This window comes from Ictidomys tridecemlineatus, chromosome 3, assembly GCF_052094955.1.
Source record: "Ictidomys tridecemlineatus isolate mIctTri1 chromosome 3, mIctTri1.hap1, whole genome shotgun sequence".
Taxonomy (NCBI): domain Eukaryota; kingdom Metazoa; phylum Chordata; class Mammalia; order Rodentia; family Sciuridae; genus Ictidomys; species Ictidomys tridecemlineatus.
The window spans coordinates 51403977-51418871 of record NC_135479.1 but is presented as its reverse complement, the minus strand read 5'-3'; the positions used below and the strand labels follow the sequence as shown (position 1 = coordinate 51418871).

The 14895-nt window shown below is 44.2% G+C and overlaps 1 protein-coding gene, 1 long non-coding RNA gene and 1 pseudogene across 11 annotated transcripts in view; 2 read left to right on the top strand and 1 right to left on the bottom strand.

The window, feature by feature from the left end:
- Positions 1-14895, bottom strand: part of LOC120884542 (uncharacterized) — a 57636-nt gene that overhangs the window by 20231 nt on the left and 22510 nt on the right. The window lies entirely within an intron of this gene.
- On the top strand, positions 444-3286 carry LOC144375587 (C-type lectin domain family 10 member A-like). The gene is made up of 9 exons (XM_078040976.1): positions 444-596; positions 1230-1343; positions 1726-1821; positions 1904-1975; positions 2057-2128; positions 2256-2342; positions 2436-2587; positions 2661-2767; positions 2893-3286. Exons 1-9 carry the CDS (start codon positions 536-538, stop codon positions 3047-3049), a joined length of 918 nt encoding a protein of 305 aa, XP_077897102.1. The 5' UTR covers positions 444-535; the 3' UTR covers positions 3050-3286.
- On the top strand, positions 10124-12949 carry LOC144375586 (C-type lectin domain family 10 member A-like; annotated as a pseudogene). Its single transcript, XR_013435622.1, has 7 exons — positions 10124-10130; positions 10502-10615; positions 11014-11321; positions 11603-11660; positions 11750-11921; positions 12092-12095; positions 12234-12949. The product of XR_013435622.1 is annotated as a C-type lectin domain family 10 member A-like (transcript).

Sequence of the window (14895 nt, the reverse complement as noted above, 5' to 3'; positions counted from 1 at the left end):
CCCAATTCCAGTCTGATCCTCAGCCCTAACTTCAGCCTACGCCACAAACCCAGCTCCTCTTGTAATGTCAACCTTGGCATCAACCCCAGATCCAACTTGAATCTGAACCCTGAGCCCAACCCCAAACTGAACCTCAGCCCTATTCTATTTCCAGTTTCAGTGCCAAGCTTAGGTCCAGTTCCATCCATGGCTCCAAGGTGACTTCTGATGCCTAATTCTGGCATGTGCCACAGCCTCAAGCCCAGTCCAATTTTAGGCCCAGTCAAAGCAACAGATTTAGCTTCAACTGTACTTCCAATGTTAAACCCAACTGAACTTGATTCTGGCCCAAAGCTCAATTCTGACTCCACTTGTAACCTCAACTCCAAACTCAGGCCCTAATCCAGGGCTCATTCTCTTGAGGAACCTCATTGCTTACCTCAGGTCCTCCCTGCTTTCAGCCTCCTCCTTGGCCATAACATCCAGGCAGCCTGGGCCCAGGTCTCTTAGTTTCATCTTTCACAGCCACAGAGGCTACATTGGTCCAAGCATAGCAATGAAGTATGAAGATCTCCAGCAGTTGGGGAGTGAGGAGGAAAACCAGGAGATCAGAAAAGGTAAGAGGACAGAAGAAGTGTCCTCTACTAAGATGCACTCTTCGTATGTCTAGTACGATTTCTACTGTCACATCACATCTCACCTCTACCATGTCCAATGTTGAGTCTCCCACATTGAGGGAGTCAGTCCTAGAACTCTGAGAGCCCAATGTGAAGAGGATTCAAGGTCTTCAGATAAACAGGGATAGGGAAGACCTCTGTGGACCTGATTTCCTGTGCTCTATGGGGAGGGGATGAGAGGTAACCTTTGCAGGTAGTTGGACATTTGTTCACCTGATCATATGGATGCAGGTGAACCTGCTATGGGCCTAGCTGACTCCAACACTGTCAGGGTCTTTGTGCTACCCTCCCTAGCTCTGATGATAAGACTTAACTTTTCTCCATTGTCCATGTCTAAGTCTGCTTATGTGCACTCTGGTTTCTAGGGGTGGGTATATGGGTCTCTCAGGGCATGAAAGGTCCATGTCCTGGAGATTTGGTGCTAATTGTGAGGGATCAAAGGCTGATCTGTCCTCACCCCATAGTCTTCCTCCTGCTCTCCCCCAACATAACCCCAAAGAGGTCCCTGGGCCCCCTCTTCTGTCTCTGGTATGTCCTAGATCTCACTTTTCCTGATACCCTCTTCTCTTTCAGCACCTCCACCCCAGGTTGGCCTCTGGTATATCTTCTCTGAGCATCGCCTCATCCTGTTATCATTGGGCCTCAACCTCCTGCTATTGGTGGCGGTCTGTGTGATTGGATCCCAAAGTGGGTACTCCAAGGGTACACAGAAATCAAGGGGGTACAGTGGTGGGGCAAGAATGGGGGTAATGGCAAGAACCCCAGCAGAAGCAATGATGGGCACAGTGGGACAGTGTGGAGCACCATTGAGGGGTCGTAATTGGGTGGTTGATGAGAACAGTGATAGTGAAGGAGCCATGATTGGAATGGCTTTTGTCTGTGTCACTGATTAGTTGGGTTTTGCAGTTGAATTACTTCTCCTTCTTGTGTGATATTGGATAACCACAGTGCCTGCCCCTCTGGCTTGCTGTGAGGACTGAATGAGACAATGCGTGTAAAGTGTCCTATTCTGTGCTGGCAGAGAGGACCTGATCAATCTTAGTTCTGATCATCTCATCCTCTTCATCAGATTCCAAGTTACACAGGGACCTGGGCACCCTGAGGACAACTTTCAGCAATTTCAGTGTAGACACAGGGACCAATGTTCAGGCACTGACCTCCCATGGTGAGCTGGGCTTGGGTGGGGTCTGGGCTGGGTGTATGTGTGTGTGGGCTGACTCCTGATCTCAAGTCCCTGTTTCCTTCAGGTCAGAGCTTGCAAGAAACCATAACCTCTCTGAAAGCTGAGGTGGAGGACCACAGGCAGGAACTTCTGGCAGGTGAGAGACCTTGTTCTCCAAAAGCATATGGAAGGGTGTGCATGGGAGAAGCATCCTGGTGCTGAACCCTCTCCCCTCTAGCCCACAGATTGAACCAGAAGGTAGTTTCTGTGGAGAGCAGCCTGCAGAAACAGGAGCAAGACTTCAAAGCAGGTCAGATGGCTGTTCCAGTGTACCTTGGCATGATGTATTTGTGGAAGCACAGGAAGATCCTAGTGGGGTGCCTAAATAGTGATCACACCCAAAGTACTCTCATCAGTCCCCCGTATCTATGTTTCAGGTCAATCTGAGGTGGTCCTGCAAGTACAACGATTGGCAAAGAAACTAGTAACCCTTAATTGCCAGCTGTCCAACCTCAAGAACAATGGTGAGGATCTGGGCAGGCATGGCTGGCTCCACTTCACCACTGATGGTGCACTAGGCCATTCCTCAGCTCCTCCACCCCGTTTTTTCCCCTCAGGCTCTGAAAAGACCTGCTGCCCCATTGACTGGTTGGAGCATGAAAGCAGCTGCTACTGGTTCTCTCAATCTAACAAGTCCTGGCCTGAGGCTGACCAGAACTGCCAGTTGCAGAACTCCCACCTGGTGGTGGTCACCTCCTTAGAAGAGCAGGTAAGCCTGGTAGCTCCTCTTATTGGCTGTCTGATGTAAGGGAAAGGTCATCAACCCCTTGTTTTCTCCATAGAAATTCATTGAGAAGCACAAGAGCTCTGTGCCCTCCTGGATGGGCCTCACTGACCAAAATGGACCTTGGAGATGGGTGGATGGGACTGACTATGAGAGAGGCTTCAAGTGAGTGTGTGTCCTCTCCTTGGGATTGATCTGGCTTCCAGCCTGTGCCCTGGAAGGTGGGAGGGGCTCATGGGAATGTTTCTGAATCTGACCTCCCTGGGTACACAGCTATGATTTGTCCGCAGGTACTGGAGTCCAAATCAGCCTGATGACTGGACTGGGCATGGGCTGGGAGGAGGCGAGGACTGTGCCCACTTTACCCATGATGGTCGCTGGAATGATGATGTCTGCTGGAGGCCCCTCTCATGGATCTGTGAGATAGAGCTGGGCAAGACCAGCTAGGAGTCTCCCTCACCTTAATTTATTTCCTCAATGCCTTGAGCTGCCAAAGTCTGGATTGGAGATCATTCTATGTGGGAGTCTCCACCATTTTGGAGATTTTCATCTAGGATTTCAAGGGTACAGTGATTTTGGAAGGAGGGGAAAGTTGAAACCCATGACACTTTTTGCAGTGTGTGAAGCTTATTGTTGACTTCTCTCTCTCTTTTTAATAATAAAAGGAAAAGAAATATATTTAAACATTCTGTTTAACAGTTGTCTGGTTAGTGGGCATTAGGAACTGGGAGGGGCCTGGTTGGCATTGGGAAGACTTGGGCTGGTAGAGGCATTATGAGAACTGAATGGGTTTGGGGCCAGATGGTCTGGTTAGGAGCCCAGTTTTGTTATTCAAAGGGTTTGAGCTTGGGCAAGTTATTCTGTTCTATGAAACTCAGCTACAAGACAGGCTTGTTAATGGAGACCACCCACTTCAGCAGAAACCCCAGGGTTGAACCCCCTCATTTGTTGAGTGCTTCAAAATACTATGAAACTGACTGGTGTCTGCTGCTTCCATGATAGTAACCACAAGTTGCATTCAGAGACAGGTGACAAATACCATGAGTACATACAACCTAGAGTCCCTAAACACATGAGGACAACCTGGACCATGAAAGAGAAGTGACAACATTAATAGAATCAATAACCAAGTCTGAGAGTGAGGACAAACCAATTAGGACTCTCGAGACACTTTCAGAATTTTTAACAAAAGCAGACAAAGATTTTGTCCATAAATAAGACCTATACTAATTTCAAAAGGAAGCAGTGCTCTGACTATAATAGAACAGTTAGAAATGAACTCAAAAGTACATTCTAAAAAGGATGTATGAACGTGTAATTTTCTCACCACCTTTCTGAATAATTTTGGTTTTTAGAGAAAAGTCAGAATGAAAAAGTCAAGTGGTCAGAAATGAATGAGAGCACCACTTGCTGACATTGTGGGATGGTCTAGGCAGTTCTCAGGAGGAGGTACATGAAGCCATCACATTTATTAAAAATTGAGCATGGCTGAATTGGAATAAGCTATGTTTTAACTCAAGAAGTCTGCAAAAGAATAGCCAAATAAATCCCCTCAATTAGAAGAAAGGAATTCATGAAATATGAGCCAAAATGAATGAACTAGAAAATAAAAATATAGATATGATCAAGAGAAGAAAAATCTGATTCTTGGAAAAGGTGCCTAAAATGAATATGAAGAAGAAAAAAAGGAGCCACAGACACTAGTTTAGAAAGCTGATATGTTCCATAAGTTCACATGTAAACTAAAATATTAGTTTAGAAAGCTGAGAGGCTGCATAAGTACAGATGTAGTGGATATGATAATAAAACACTAAAAAGACGTTTAAATTTACAAAGTTGATTAAAAAACACAATGTGATACCATTACATATTCTCCAAAGTGTCAAAAATGGAAAGGATCAAATCAATTATTTCTCAGTATGAGGAGTAACTTTTACACTTTTTTTTTTTATTGTTGGTCGTTCAAAACATTACACAGTTCTTAATACATCATATTTCACAGTTTGATTCAAGCGGGTTATGAACTCCCAACTTTACCCCGTATACAGATACTTTTACACTTTTGATGAAAGTCTAAATTGCTACAACCACCTCAGAAAGTATCGGGCAGTATATACTATGTATATCCTATGACTCAGCAATTTCATTTCTGAATAAATAAAAGAGAAATGTACACATGAATTCACCAAAAGACAGGTACAAAAATGTTTATGATCGTATTATTTTGAATAGTGAAAAACTGGCTGGGATTGGTAGCTCATGCCTATGATCCATCCCAGTGGCTCGGGAGGCTGAGACAGGAGGATCTAGAGTTCAAAGCCAGCCTCAGCAAAAGTGAGGCACTAAGCAACTCAGTAAGATCCTGCCTATCAATAGAATACAAAATAGGGCTATGCATGTGGCTCAGTGGCTGAGTGCTCCTGAGTTCAAAGCCAAGTACCCCCCAAAAACAAAATTGAAAAACTGAAAATAAACCAAATGCTCATATATGGCTGGTTAGATTAATTGTGCCATGCTTGTGAAATGGAAAATCATGCAGCAATAAGAATGAATAAACTGTGAATATGCAACAACATGGATGTGTTTAGAAACATTATGTTACGTAAAAGAAGTCAAGCAAAAAGAGTGCTATTATATGATAGCATTCATATATATATTTCAGAACAGTCAAAATTATTTTATAGTGTTATAAATCATCCTGGTGGGTATCCTTGGGAAGGTATTTATCACTGCAAGTTAGTTGAGAGGATTCTGAGGTGCTGGCAATGTTGTTTCTTGAACTTGATCTTGGTTGCATAAGTTCATTTTGTGCAAATTCATTGATTAGTAAATTTATTATCTCTGTACTTTTAAGTGGACACTACATTTGAATAAAATTTACAACAAAATGAATATAATATAAATAAAGTGATATAAAAATTAAGTACAACATATGGGTGCTGGCTTTCATTGGTAGTATTTAAAGTTTTTGGGAGTTAAAACCATAAGATATAAAATGCTGTTCATAAATGCAGTAATCAGTAAGAATAAGAGCATATGTTTTTGTTTCTGGATAAAAGATAAAGACAATGAATTACTTTACTTTAGCAACTTGTTAATTGTGGAAGAAACATCTATTAAATGTTTTGACATTGTCCATTGAATGAAAAGTCACAGGCTATGAGAATATATTTGTAAATCACATGCCTAATAAAGGACCTGCACCTAGAGTACACAACAACTCCTAAAACTCATATGATAAGAGGCAATACTTCTGGAGAGGTAGAGTGAGGATTTCCAAAAATCTTCTCCTCCATAAAAGCAATGAGAATACTGGTAAAAAAAAAAAAAAAATATATATATATATATATATATATATATATATATACTTTTTGCAGAACTCCAGAAATTAGCTAAAGGCTTGAAAAATTTGAACTAATTGCAAAAAACATCTGAATTTTGATAGAAATAGTGAGCTTCATAGTAGTTTTTCACTTCTCTTATTTCTGTTCTTTTTTCCCCCAAAATCTATGAAAGCCCTAAAACCAATAGCCAAGCAGCTATGGTGGTTGTGAAAACCAGCAGCCTACTAACAACTAGAGGAGAAGAATAGGTTTGGAGCTACCTAAACATCTCCATTCCAGGACAATTATTATTTGACCTGTCTGGAAGCTCCCTGGAAACCTCACTTGCAACATTCATCTTTATTGAACTCCACTCAGAGCTTGTTCACTGTAAAGAGCTTTTACCAGGGTATTTGTCAAAAACAATCTGACAATTGTTAAACACTAAAACAGCTCAAGACTGGGATAACAGCTGGGATAAACGAGAGGCTAACCAAAAAATTAAAAAGAAAAGTTGGGAAGTGCTATTTCCCTAGTGGCTTTGAAAAACTCTAGTGTATTCTTGGGAATCTAGAAGGCCAGGCCCATGTGCAGGGCTGTATACATGCAGGAAGATCTGAGAAAATGACCATTTCTCACTTGTAGCTGACCTGAGGCTTTGCATAAGCAGGAAGTGAAGGCTAAAGGAGAGTTTTCACAGCTGTGGCCCTGAAGGCATGACCAACATGTACAGGGAGCTCCCTGGCAAGGATTTGGAGACCTCCTCCAAGGAATTTAGTCATTAGGTATCTACTAAGCTAAAGAATCAGAGATCTCAGTGGTCACCCAGGACAAATACTGATTTCATAGAATTATTTCAGGAAAGTCCCTAAGCCAAAAGACAGCAGCATCAGCAAAAGCAAATAGCAGTAGCAAACAACCCTGGGGAAGAGGGAATCTGATTTCCAAAATTGTCCCCCTGTCTGTCCAGTGCTGGACCACTCCCATGACAATACTGTCTGAGCTTCCAAAACTCCCTATATGGCTGGTATCACCATGTGGTGTCTCCCTTGGCCCAACTTTGCATGTCCCCCAAGCTTTCCCAGGTGTTGATCCCTAGTTAATAGCTCACTCTAGTTTCATCTTGGCATGAGCTTCCAGAACCCCACTGTGTTAGTCAGCTTCCTTTCACTATAGAAAATCCCCTGATATATAAACTCATAAGAGAAAAGATTTATTCTAGCTCACAGTTTTAGGTGTTTCAGTTCATGATCAATTGCCCCACATCTTTGCACTGGTGGGGAGGCAGCTTATCAAGACTACAAAGTGATTAAGTGTGGCAAAGTGAAACTGGTCACCTCAGGACTGGGGGAAAAAAAGAAAGAGGAAGGTATTGGGGTCTCTCTTAGAGGCTATACCCCACCCCCTACCCTGGTGAGCCAAAGCCTTCCTACTTGGCCTCACCTCTGAAGGGTTCTGCCTCCTCGAAATAGCTCCAAGCTGGTGGGGACCAAGTCTCAGGCACATGAGCCTATGGAGGACATGCCAAAACCAAACTGCAAACAACCAGTGTTATGGTTTGGATATGAGGGGCCCTCATAAAGCTCATGTGTGAGACAATGTAAGAAGTTTCAGAGAGAATCCATTGGATTGTGAGAGTCTTAAACCAATTAGTGAATTAATCCCTCATGGGATTAACTGATTGGTAACTAGAGGCAGGTGGGGTGTGGCCATGGAGTATGTATGGGGTATCTGGAGTAGGAGTCTCTCTCTGCTTCATGATCATTGTGACATGAGCTGCTTCCCTCTTCCACACTCTTCTGCCATGATGTTCTGTCTCACCTTTAGCCCCAAGGAATGGAGCCAGCTACCTTTGGACTAAGATCTCTGAAATGTGACTCTTCAAATAAACTTTTTCTCCCCTACAGTTGTGCTGGTCAGACCCGTTAGTCACAGCAGCGAAAAAACTGACTAAAACAACCAACATGTTTACCAGTAGGGAAATGCTTTACAAATAAAAGATGGTACATATGATGAAATGAAACACAGATGAACCCAATGGAGAAAGGATGTGGAGAAAAATCCCTGATGCATTGTGAATTCAATAATAATAAAGGCAAGTTCCAGAATGCAATTCAATTGAAATAGAAAATATAATCTCCAAGGTATCTGCTTTGCTTCTCTCCACTCTGGTCTCTTTTTCTTAAAAGGAATGTGTGTTTGGACTCAGGGCAGCCCCCTTAGGGGGACTGGCAGGGTTCATGGGATGAAGTAGAAGCATGTTTGTGAGCACAGTGCAGGTGCAGAGAACCAATTCAGGATGTTTGGCAGCACCTCTTTTTCTCTCTCCTGGCTTTGTGGTCTTGGATGTGTAACAAAATGTCTCTGACTCTTTGTCTAAAATGCCTCCCAAGGTACTTATGGGAACTGAATGGTTAATAGAAGGGAAGAGTCTGGCATAATACTCTCACAGATTTGATGCTTAATAAAATTTGCTGCTTTTCCTGACTCCTTCTCTCTCATTCTAGCCAGGTCGTCCTATTTATTCTTCATCCCCTTCTTTCTTTCCTCTTGGTGGATTGAGGAGAGTGATTCTGGAGCTGGGGAGCTCCATGGTGGAGGCCTCAGAGGATGCTCAGATACTAGGGATTCAGGCTAGCATTAAACCAAAGCAAAGAATAAGCTCCTCTGGACCTGGCGGTACAAAGATGGAGACACCAAGAATTCTGGGAAATTCAGAGATAGGAGCGAAAGGATGGATGGGGCAGAGTGAAAGGCACTCCTGGTCCTTCTGGTCCAGCTCTTTGTCACACATAAATAAAAATGAAGAAGTCAGGGGAGCTAGAATAACAAAAGGTAGTAGACATACCCTGCAGAATGAGAGCAAGCTGGTCCCCCACCCAACTCCCCCACATGCAATCTCTGCCTGTGTTCCAGTTGAAATTTATGCTAAGTATTATTTACTGTCCAAATTGAGGAAGAGGAACATCCCCAACTACAGATCCTGGGCTTTGGGGCACAAAGACCAATAGGAGTCCATTATGTACATGGCTCTTCCTATAGTCCCTCCCAGCCCAACTCTCCAGGATTTAGTTCTTGCTGCTCTGAGTGACTTCCCACTCTGGTTATTGCTGCACAACAAGGCCATGAATCACAGACTCCAGACTTCCCACAGGTAACTGGGCTGGGGATGTGTTAGAGGAAACAGGGAAGGGGGCTTTGGGTCTTAGGTGGGAGAAAAGGGGAAGAAATATAATGGGGGCAATGAGGTATTTAGCAACCAAGTGGAGACTTGAGACTATTCCTGTCCCTGGATTCTATATTGTATCATGTAGCCATAATCCCCAGTGACAGTTCCCATCTCTGGCCCAATTCCAGTCTGATCCTCAGCCCCAACTCCAGCCTCAGCCCCAAACCCAGCTCCTCCTGTAATGTTAACCTCGGCATCAACCCCAGATCCAAATTGAATCTCAACCCTGAGCCCACCCTCAAACTGAACCTCAACCCTATTCTATTTCCAGTTTCAGTGCCAAGCTTAGGTCCAATTCCATCCATGGCTCCAAGGTGACTTCTGATGCCAAATTCTGGCATATGACATAGCCTCAAGCCCAGTCCAATTTTAGGCCCAGTCAAAGCAATAGATTTTGCTTCAACTTCACCTTAAGTGTTACTCTCAACTCAACTTGATCCTATCCCAAAGCCCAATCCTGACTCCATTTCTAACCCTAGTAGGAAATTAAGACCCATTTGATACTAGTTCTAAAGTGGGCTCATTCTCAACTGGAATTACATCTCTCACCTCAACACTTACCTTTCCAATAGCCCCACCCTGATTCCAGCCTATTTTTTGGCCCCGGCTTCCCCACAACCTGAACCTCTCTCAGTTTCGTCTCTCACAGCCTCAGGGCCTACATTGGTCCAAGCCTGACAATGGAATATGAAAATCTCTAGCACTTGGGGAGTGAGGAGAAAAACCAGATTAGAAAAGGTAAGAGGACAGGAGAAGTGTCCTCCACTAAGTGCACTCTTCGTATGTCTAGCAGGATTTCTACTGTCACATCACGTCTCACCTCTACCATGTCCAATGTTGGGTCCCCCACTTTGAGGGGGTCAGTCCCAGGATTCTGAGAGCCCAATGTGAAGAGGACTCAAGGTCTTCAGAAAAACAGGGACAGGGAAACCTCTGTGGACATGGTTTCCTGTGCTCTGTGGGGAGGCAATGAAAGGTATCCATTGCAGGTAGTGGGTCTGGAAGAGAAACTCATTTATTTGCACACCTGGTCACGCAGATGAGGGTGAATTTCCTAATGGCCTGGTCTAGGTCATCGTGATACCTCCTCCAGCTCTGATGAAATCTCACATTTCTCTGTTATCCCTGTCTATGTCTGGCAGGATATGAGAGGTCTATGTGATTGCAGACTTGTGCTGGTCATGAGGGGGTCAAAGGCCTAGGTAGTCTCCATCCCGCAATCCCTCTCCTCATTTCACCAAGCATTACCAGGGCCCAGCCTTCATCCCCAGACAGGTCCCTGGGCCCCTTCCTCTGTCTCTGGTATGTCCTAGATCTCCCTTTTCCTGATACCCTCTTCTCTTTCAGCACCTCCACCCCAGGATGGCCTCTGCCATATCTGCTCTGAGCCTCGCTTTATCCTGTTCTCCCTGGGCCTTAGTCTCCTGCTATTGGTGGTTGTCTGTGTGATCAAATGCCAAAGTGGGTACTCCAGGGGTACACAGGGAAGAGAGAAATCAAGGGGCTGTGGTGGGGGCAGGGATGGGGGTAATGGCAAGAACCCTAGCAGGAGCAGCAATGGGCACAGTGGGACAGTGTGGCACCATTGAGGGGTCATAACTGGGTGGTTGATGAGAACAGTGGTGGAGACACTGGTAGGGATATTGAAGGAGCCATAATTGGAATGGCTTTTGGCTGTGTCATTTATTAGTTGGGTTTTGTAGTTGAATTACTTCTCCTTCTTGTGTGATATTGGATAACCACAGTGCCTGCCCCTCTGGCTTGCTGTGAGGACTGATTGAGACAATGCGTGTAAAGTGTCCTGCTCTGTGCTGGCAGAGAGGACTTGATCAATCTGATCATCTCATTCCCCTCATCAGATTCCAAGTTACACAGGGACCTGGGCACCCTGAGGACAACTTTCAGCAATTTCAGTGTAGACACAGGGACCAATGTCCAGGCACTGACCTCCCATGGTGAGCTGGGCTTGGGTGGGGTCTGGGCTGGTGTATGTGTGTGTGGGCTGACTCCTGATCTCAAGTCCCTGTTTCCTCCAGGTCAGAACTTGCAAGAAACTATAACCTCTCTGAAAGCTGAGGTGGAGGATCACAGGGAGGAACTGCTGGAGGTGAGAGACCTTGTTCTCCAAAAGCATATGGAAGGGTGTGCATGGGAGAAGCATCCTGGTGCTGAGCCCTCTCCCCTCTAGCCCACAGCTTGAACCTGAAGGTGGTTTCTGTGGGGAGAGCAGCCTGCAGAAACAGGAGCAGGAATGCAAAGCTGGTCAGATGGCTCTTACAGTGCATTTGGACACGGTATATTCATGGGAGAGCAGGAAGTTTCCGAGATTGGGCCCCGTGTAGGTGTCTTAGCCTGAGGTACTCCCTCAGCAGAGGCTGTGCCCAGAACACTGTCCCTCTCTCTTCTATGTGTGTGCCAGATCAATCTGAGATGTTTCTGTGAGTCCAGCAACTCCCAAAGAAACCAAAATTCTTAACTTCCCAACTGACCAATCTCAAGTGCAAAGGTGAGGAGGATGTGGGTGTGGCTGTCCCCGTTTTCCTGCCGGTGGCCCTCTGGGCAGCTTCTCAACCTCTTCTTCTTTCTTCCCCTCAGGCTTTGAAAAGTCCTGCTGCCCCCTTAACTGGCTGGAGCATGAGGGCAGCTGCTAGTGGATCTCTCAATTTGGGATGTCCTGGAGGGAGGCTGACAAGAATAACCAGCTGGAGAATGCCCACCTGGTGGTTATCAATTCTAGGGAGGATCAGGTAGAAGCCTCTTGTCTTTAGTTCCCAAGATATGTCTCATTTAGGGAAATGGTTAACAACCTTGACTATACATTGGAACCACCCCTGAGCCTTAGTAACTATTTCCATCTGAACCATGCCCTCAGAAATTTAATTGGCCTGAGCATTGGCATAAATATGTGAAATGCCTCAATGGACTTAATGCTTAAAGTTCAGTACCTAGTCTATGAAGTTGGCTTGGATGAGTAAAAAATCACCACTGCCTTTCTCTCACCCCAGGATTTTTCCAGGGACTTAAAGCCTCCTCCTATACCTGAATAGGCCTTAGTGTCCTTGAAAGAGTCCAGAAATAGATGAACAGGACCAACTATGGTACCAACTTCAAGGGAGTACCCCCTGGTTTTCTGTGCCCCATGTCCTTAACCAGCTCTGCTCCTCAGGAATCTGACCTAGATGCCTTCTTCCCAGACCTGAATCCTGCTCCGCCCATCCTTCCTGGCTTGCTGTTGTTCTCTCCCCTCAGGAACTGGATGCCAAACCAGCCAGATGACTGGCATGGGCACAGGCTGGGTGGAGGCAAGGATTGTGCCAACTTACCTAGATGGCAAGTGGAATGACAATGTCTGCCAGAAACCCTACCCGTGGGTCTGTTAGGTCAACCTGAGCCACGACAGCTAGGAGTTACTGAGATGCTTCCTTTAGACCACTAGGCCGTGGAAATGGCAGTGGAGAGGGCTTCTTCCCCAGAGACCCCTACCAAGACCTATCTGGGAGAGAAATAAGCCCCTGGAGACTGAAAGCACTGTCATCCTGAATTTTTTCTCCTTAACCTTAAAAATACAATAAGGGTTCCTGAGGTTTTTCTCCCCCAACTTTTAAAATCAATTTTATTGAGGAATAACTGTTTTACACAGCAAAATGTACCTATTTAAAGTGCAGAGATGACTTTTGACAAATAGAAACACCTAGTTAATAACTACTCCAATCAAGATATAGGACATTTCTGGGAGTTCATAATCCGCTTGAATCAAATGTATGAAATATGATATGTCAAGAGCTTTGTAATGTTTTGAACAACTAATAATAATAATAAAAAAAGATATAGGACATTTCCATGAGTCCCCAAAGTTTCGTCATTTCCCTTTGCAGTCTGCCTGCCTCCCCTCCCCCAGGCAAGTAATAATCTGTTTTATTTCACTTTTGATTGGTTTTGTCTGTTTTAGAATTTCATATAAACAAAACCATATACTATATGCTATTTTAGAGACTTTATGTGTTTTGTGTTATCTGATTTTTAGCATCCTAAAAATGGCAGAGCAGAGAAACTAAGTGAGGCCTTCGAAAGTCCTATATTATTGTAAAAGAGCATTTTCTTATATAGATTTGTATTCACATCTTTTGTCACTTAAAAGCTGTACAAACTTAGGATGATCAGGAGAGAGAATTGTTTAATATCTCTGAAGATTCCAGAGTTGTTGAAAGTAGATAATATTTCTAGATGTTTCAGTCAGATATTGCTGTGTAACAAACCACCTCAAAGTTCAGTGCTGATACAATAAAATATTTATTATAGTACATGAGTCTATAAGTTGGCTGGGTAGTCTTCTGGTATGATCAGGTTAGGCTCATCTTGGCTGAGCTTATTCATGTGTCTGGTCATTAAAGGATTGTTTGGATGAGGGTTGACTTCTCTGATATTTGGTTGACTATGGGTTGGGACAATGGGGATGACTGGGCCTCTTTGGGTTGTCATTTAGTGGCTGGGCAGAGTTCCAAGAGTGATTGGAAGAATGCAAGGACTCCAGAGTCTTAGGCTTTTAGAGCAAAAGCATCATTTCTGCTACATTCTATTGACCAAAGTAGATTGCAACTTAACTCCAATTCAAGGAATAGAAAAATATACTCCACCATTTCATAGCACATCAAGGGAAGCATCAGTTATTAAGAACAAGTTCCTAGTTCCTACCCTCTCTTAATTAATTTAGCTATCAATTGCTATATTACCTACACCCAGAAAATGGCCTGACATATAGGAGAGTATCAATCAGTGTTAATTAAAATCAAAGAGGATAAGGTCATATGGAAAGTATGGGGAGGGCAGGATTTAGCTCTTAGGAGGTAGCATCCCTTCACATCTCCCTCCTAATCAAAATCATCATGAAAACCACTGTGCTAATCTTGGCAGGAAGTCCTGGCAGGAAGTGCTCAGAGGAGATGCTAGGCTGATGCGATCTAGAGAGCACAGTCCAGCGTGTGAGGGATTCTGCAAGGAATAGCAGCTGGTCCTGTGGGCACCAAATATTGGAACCCAATAGGCCAAGCACACAAGGAACATGAATCCTCTGGTGGTCTCATGTCTCTCAAGGGTACCACATTAGCATCCAGTCAGTAATCTGGGGTTGGAGTTGGGTGGAGGATTTGTAGAAAGAAGGAAGAATGTCAAGAAAGCTTCTCAGTCTGGAGAACTGATGTCATCAGAGGACCAAGGAGGAATTGACTCTCTGGGAGGAAATGCTGCTGTCCCTGTCAAGGTTGCACATGGACAGGCTCATTATCAGGGGCTCTCATTGATTCTCTTACATGAGCAGTGGTTGCTACTGAGTACAGCAAGGTACCCACCTTCAGAAAGACCATCACTGTGCCTGAGAGGAGCAAAAGAATTGTAGGTACCTAGAAGTCTGATATTTGGAAAAAACACCTCAGCTGAGTGATCCAAATATGACCTATTGAATATTTTAATTTTGTGTCTCTCTGCATGGCTCTGATTTTCAACCTTATGCATTGTATTTTTCCAAGTGAGTTTAAGATTTATGTAACTCTCTGGATGTGATGGCATGCTTGTATAAACCCAGTGATTCAGGAGGCTGATCAGAAGGTCACAAGTTTGAAGCCAGCCTCAGCAATTTAGCAAGGCCCTAAGCAACTTAGCAAGACCCTGTCTCAAAATTAAAAAAAAAAAAAAAAAGAGTTGGGAATGTGGCTTAATAGTTAAGTGCCCCCAGGTTCAATTTATTT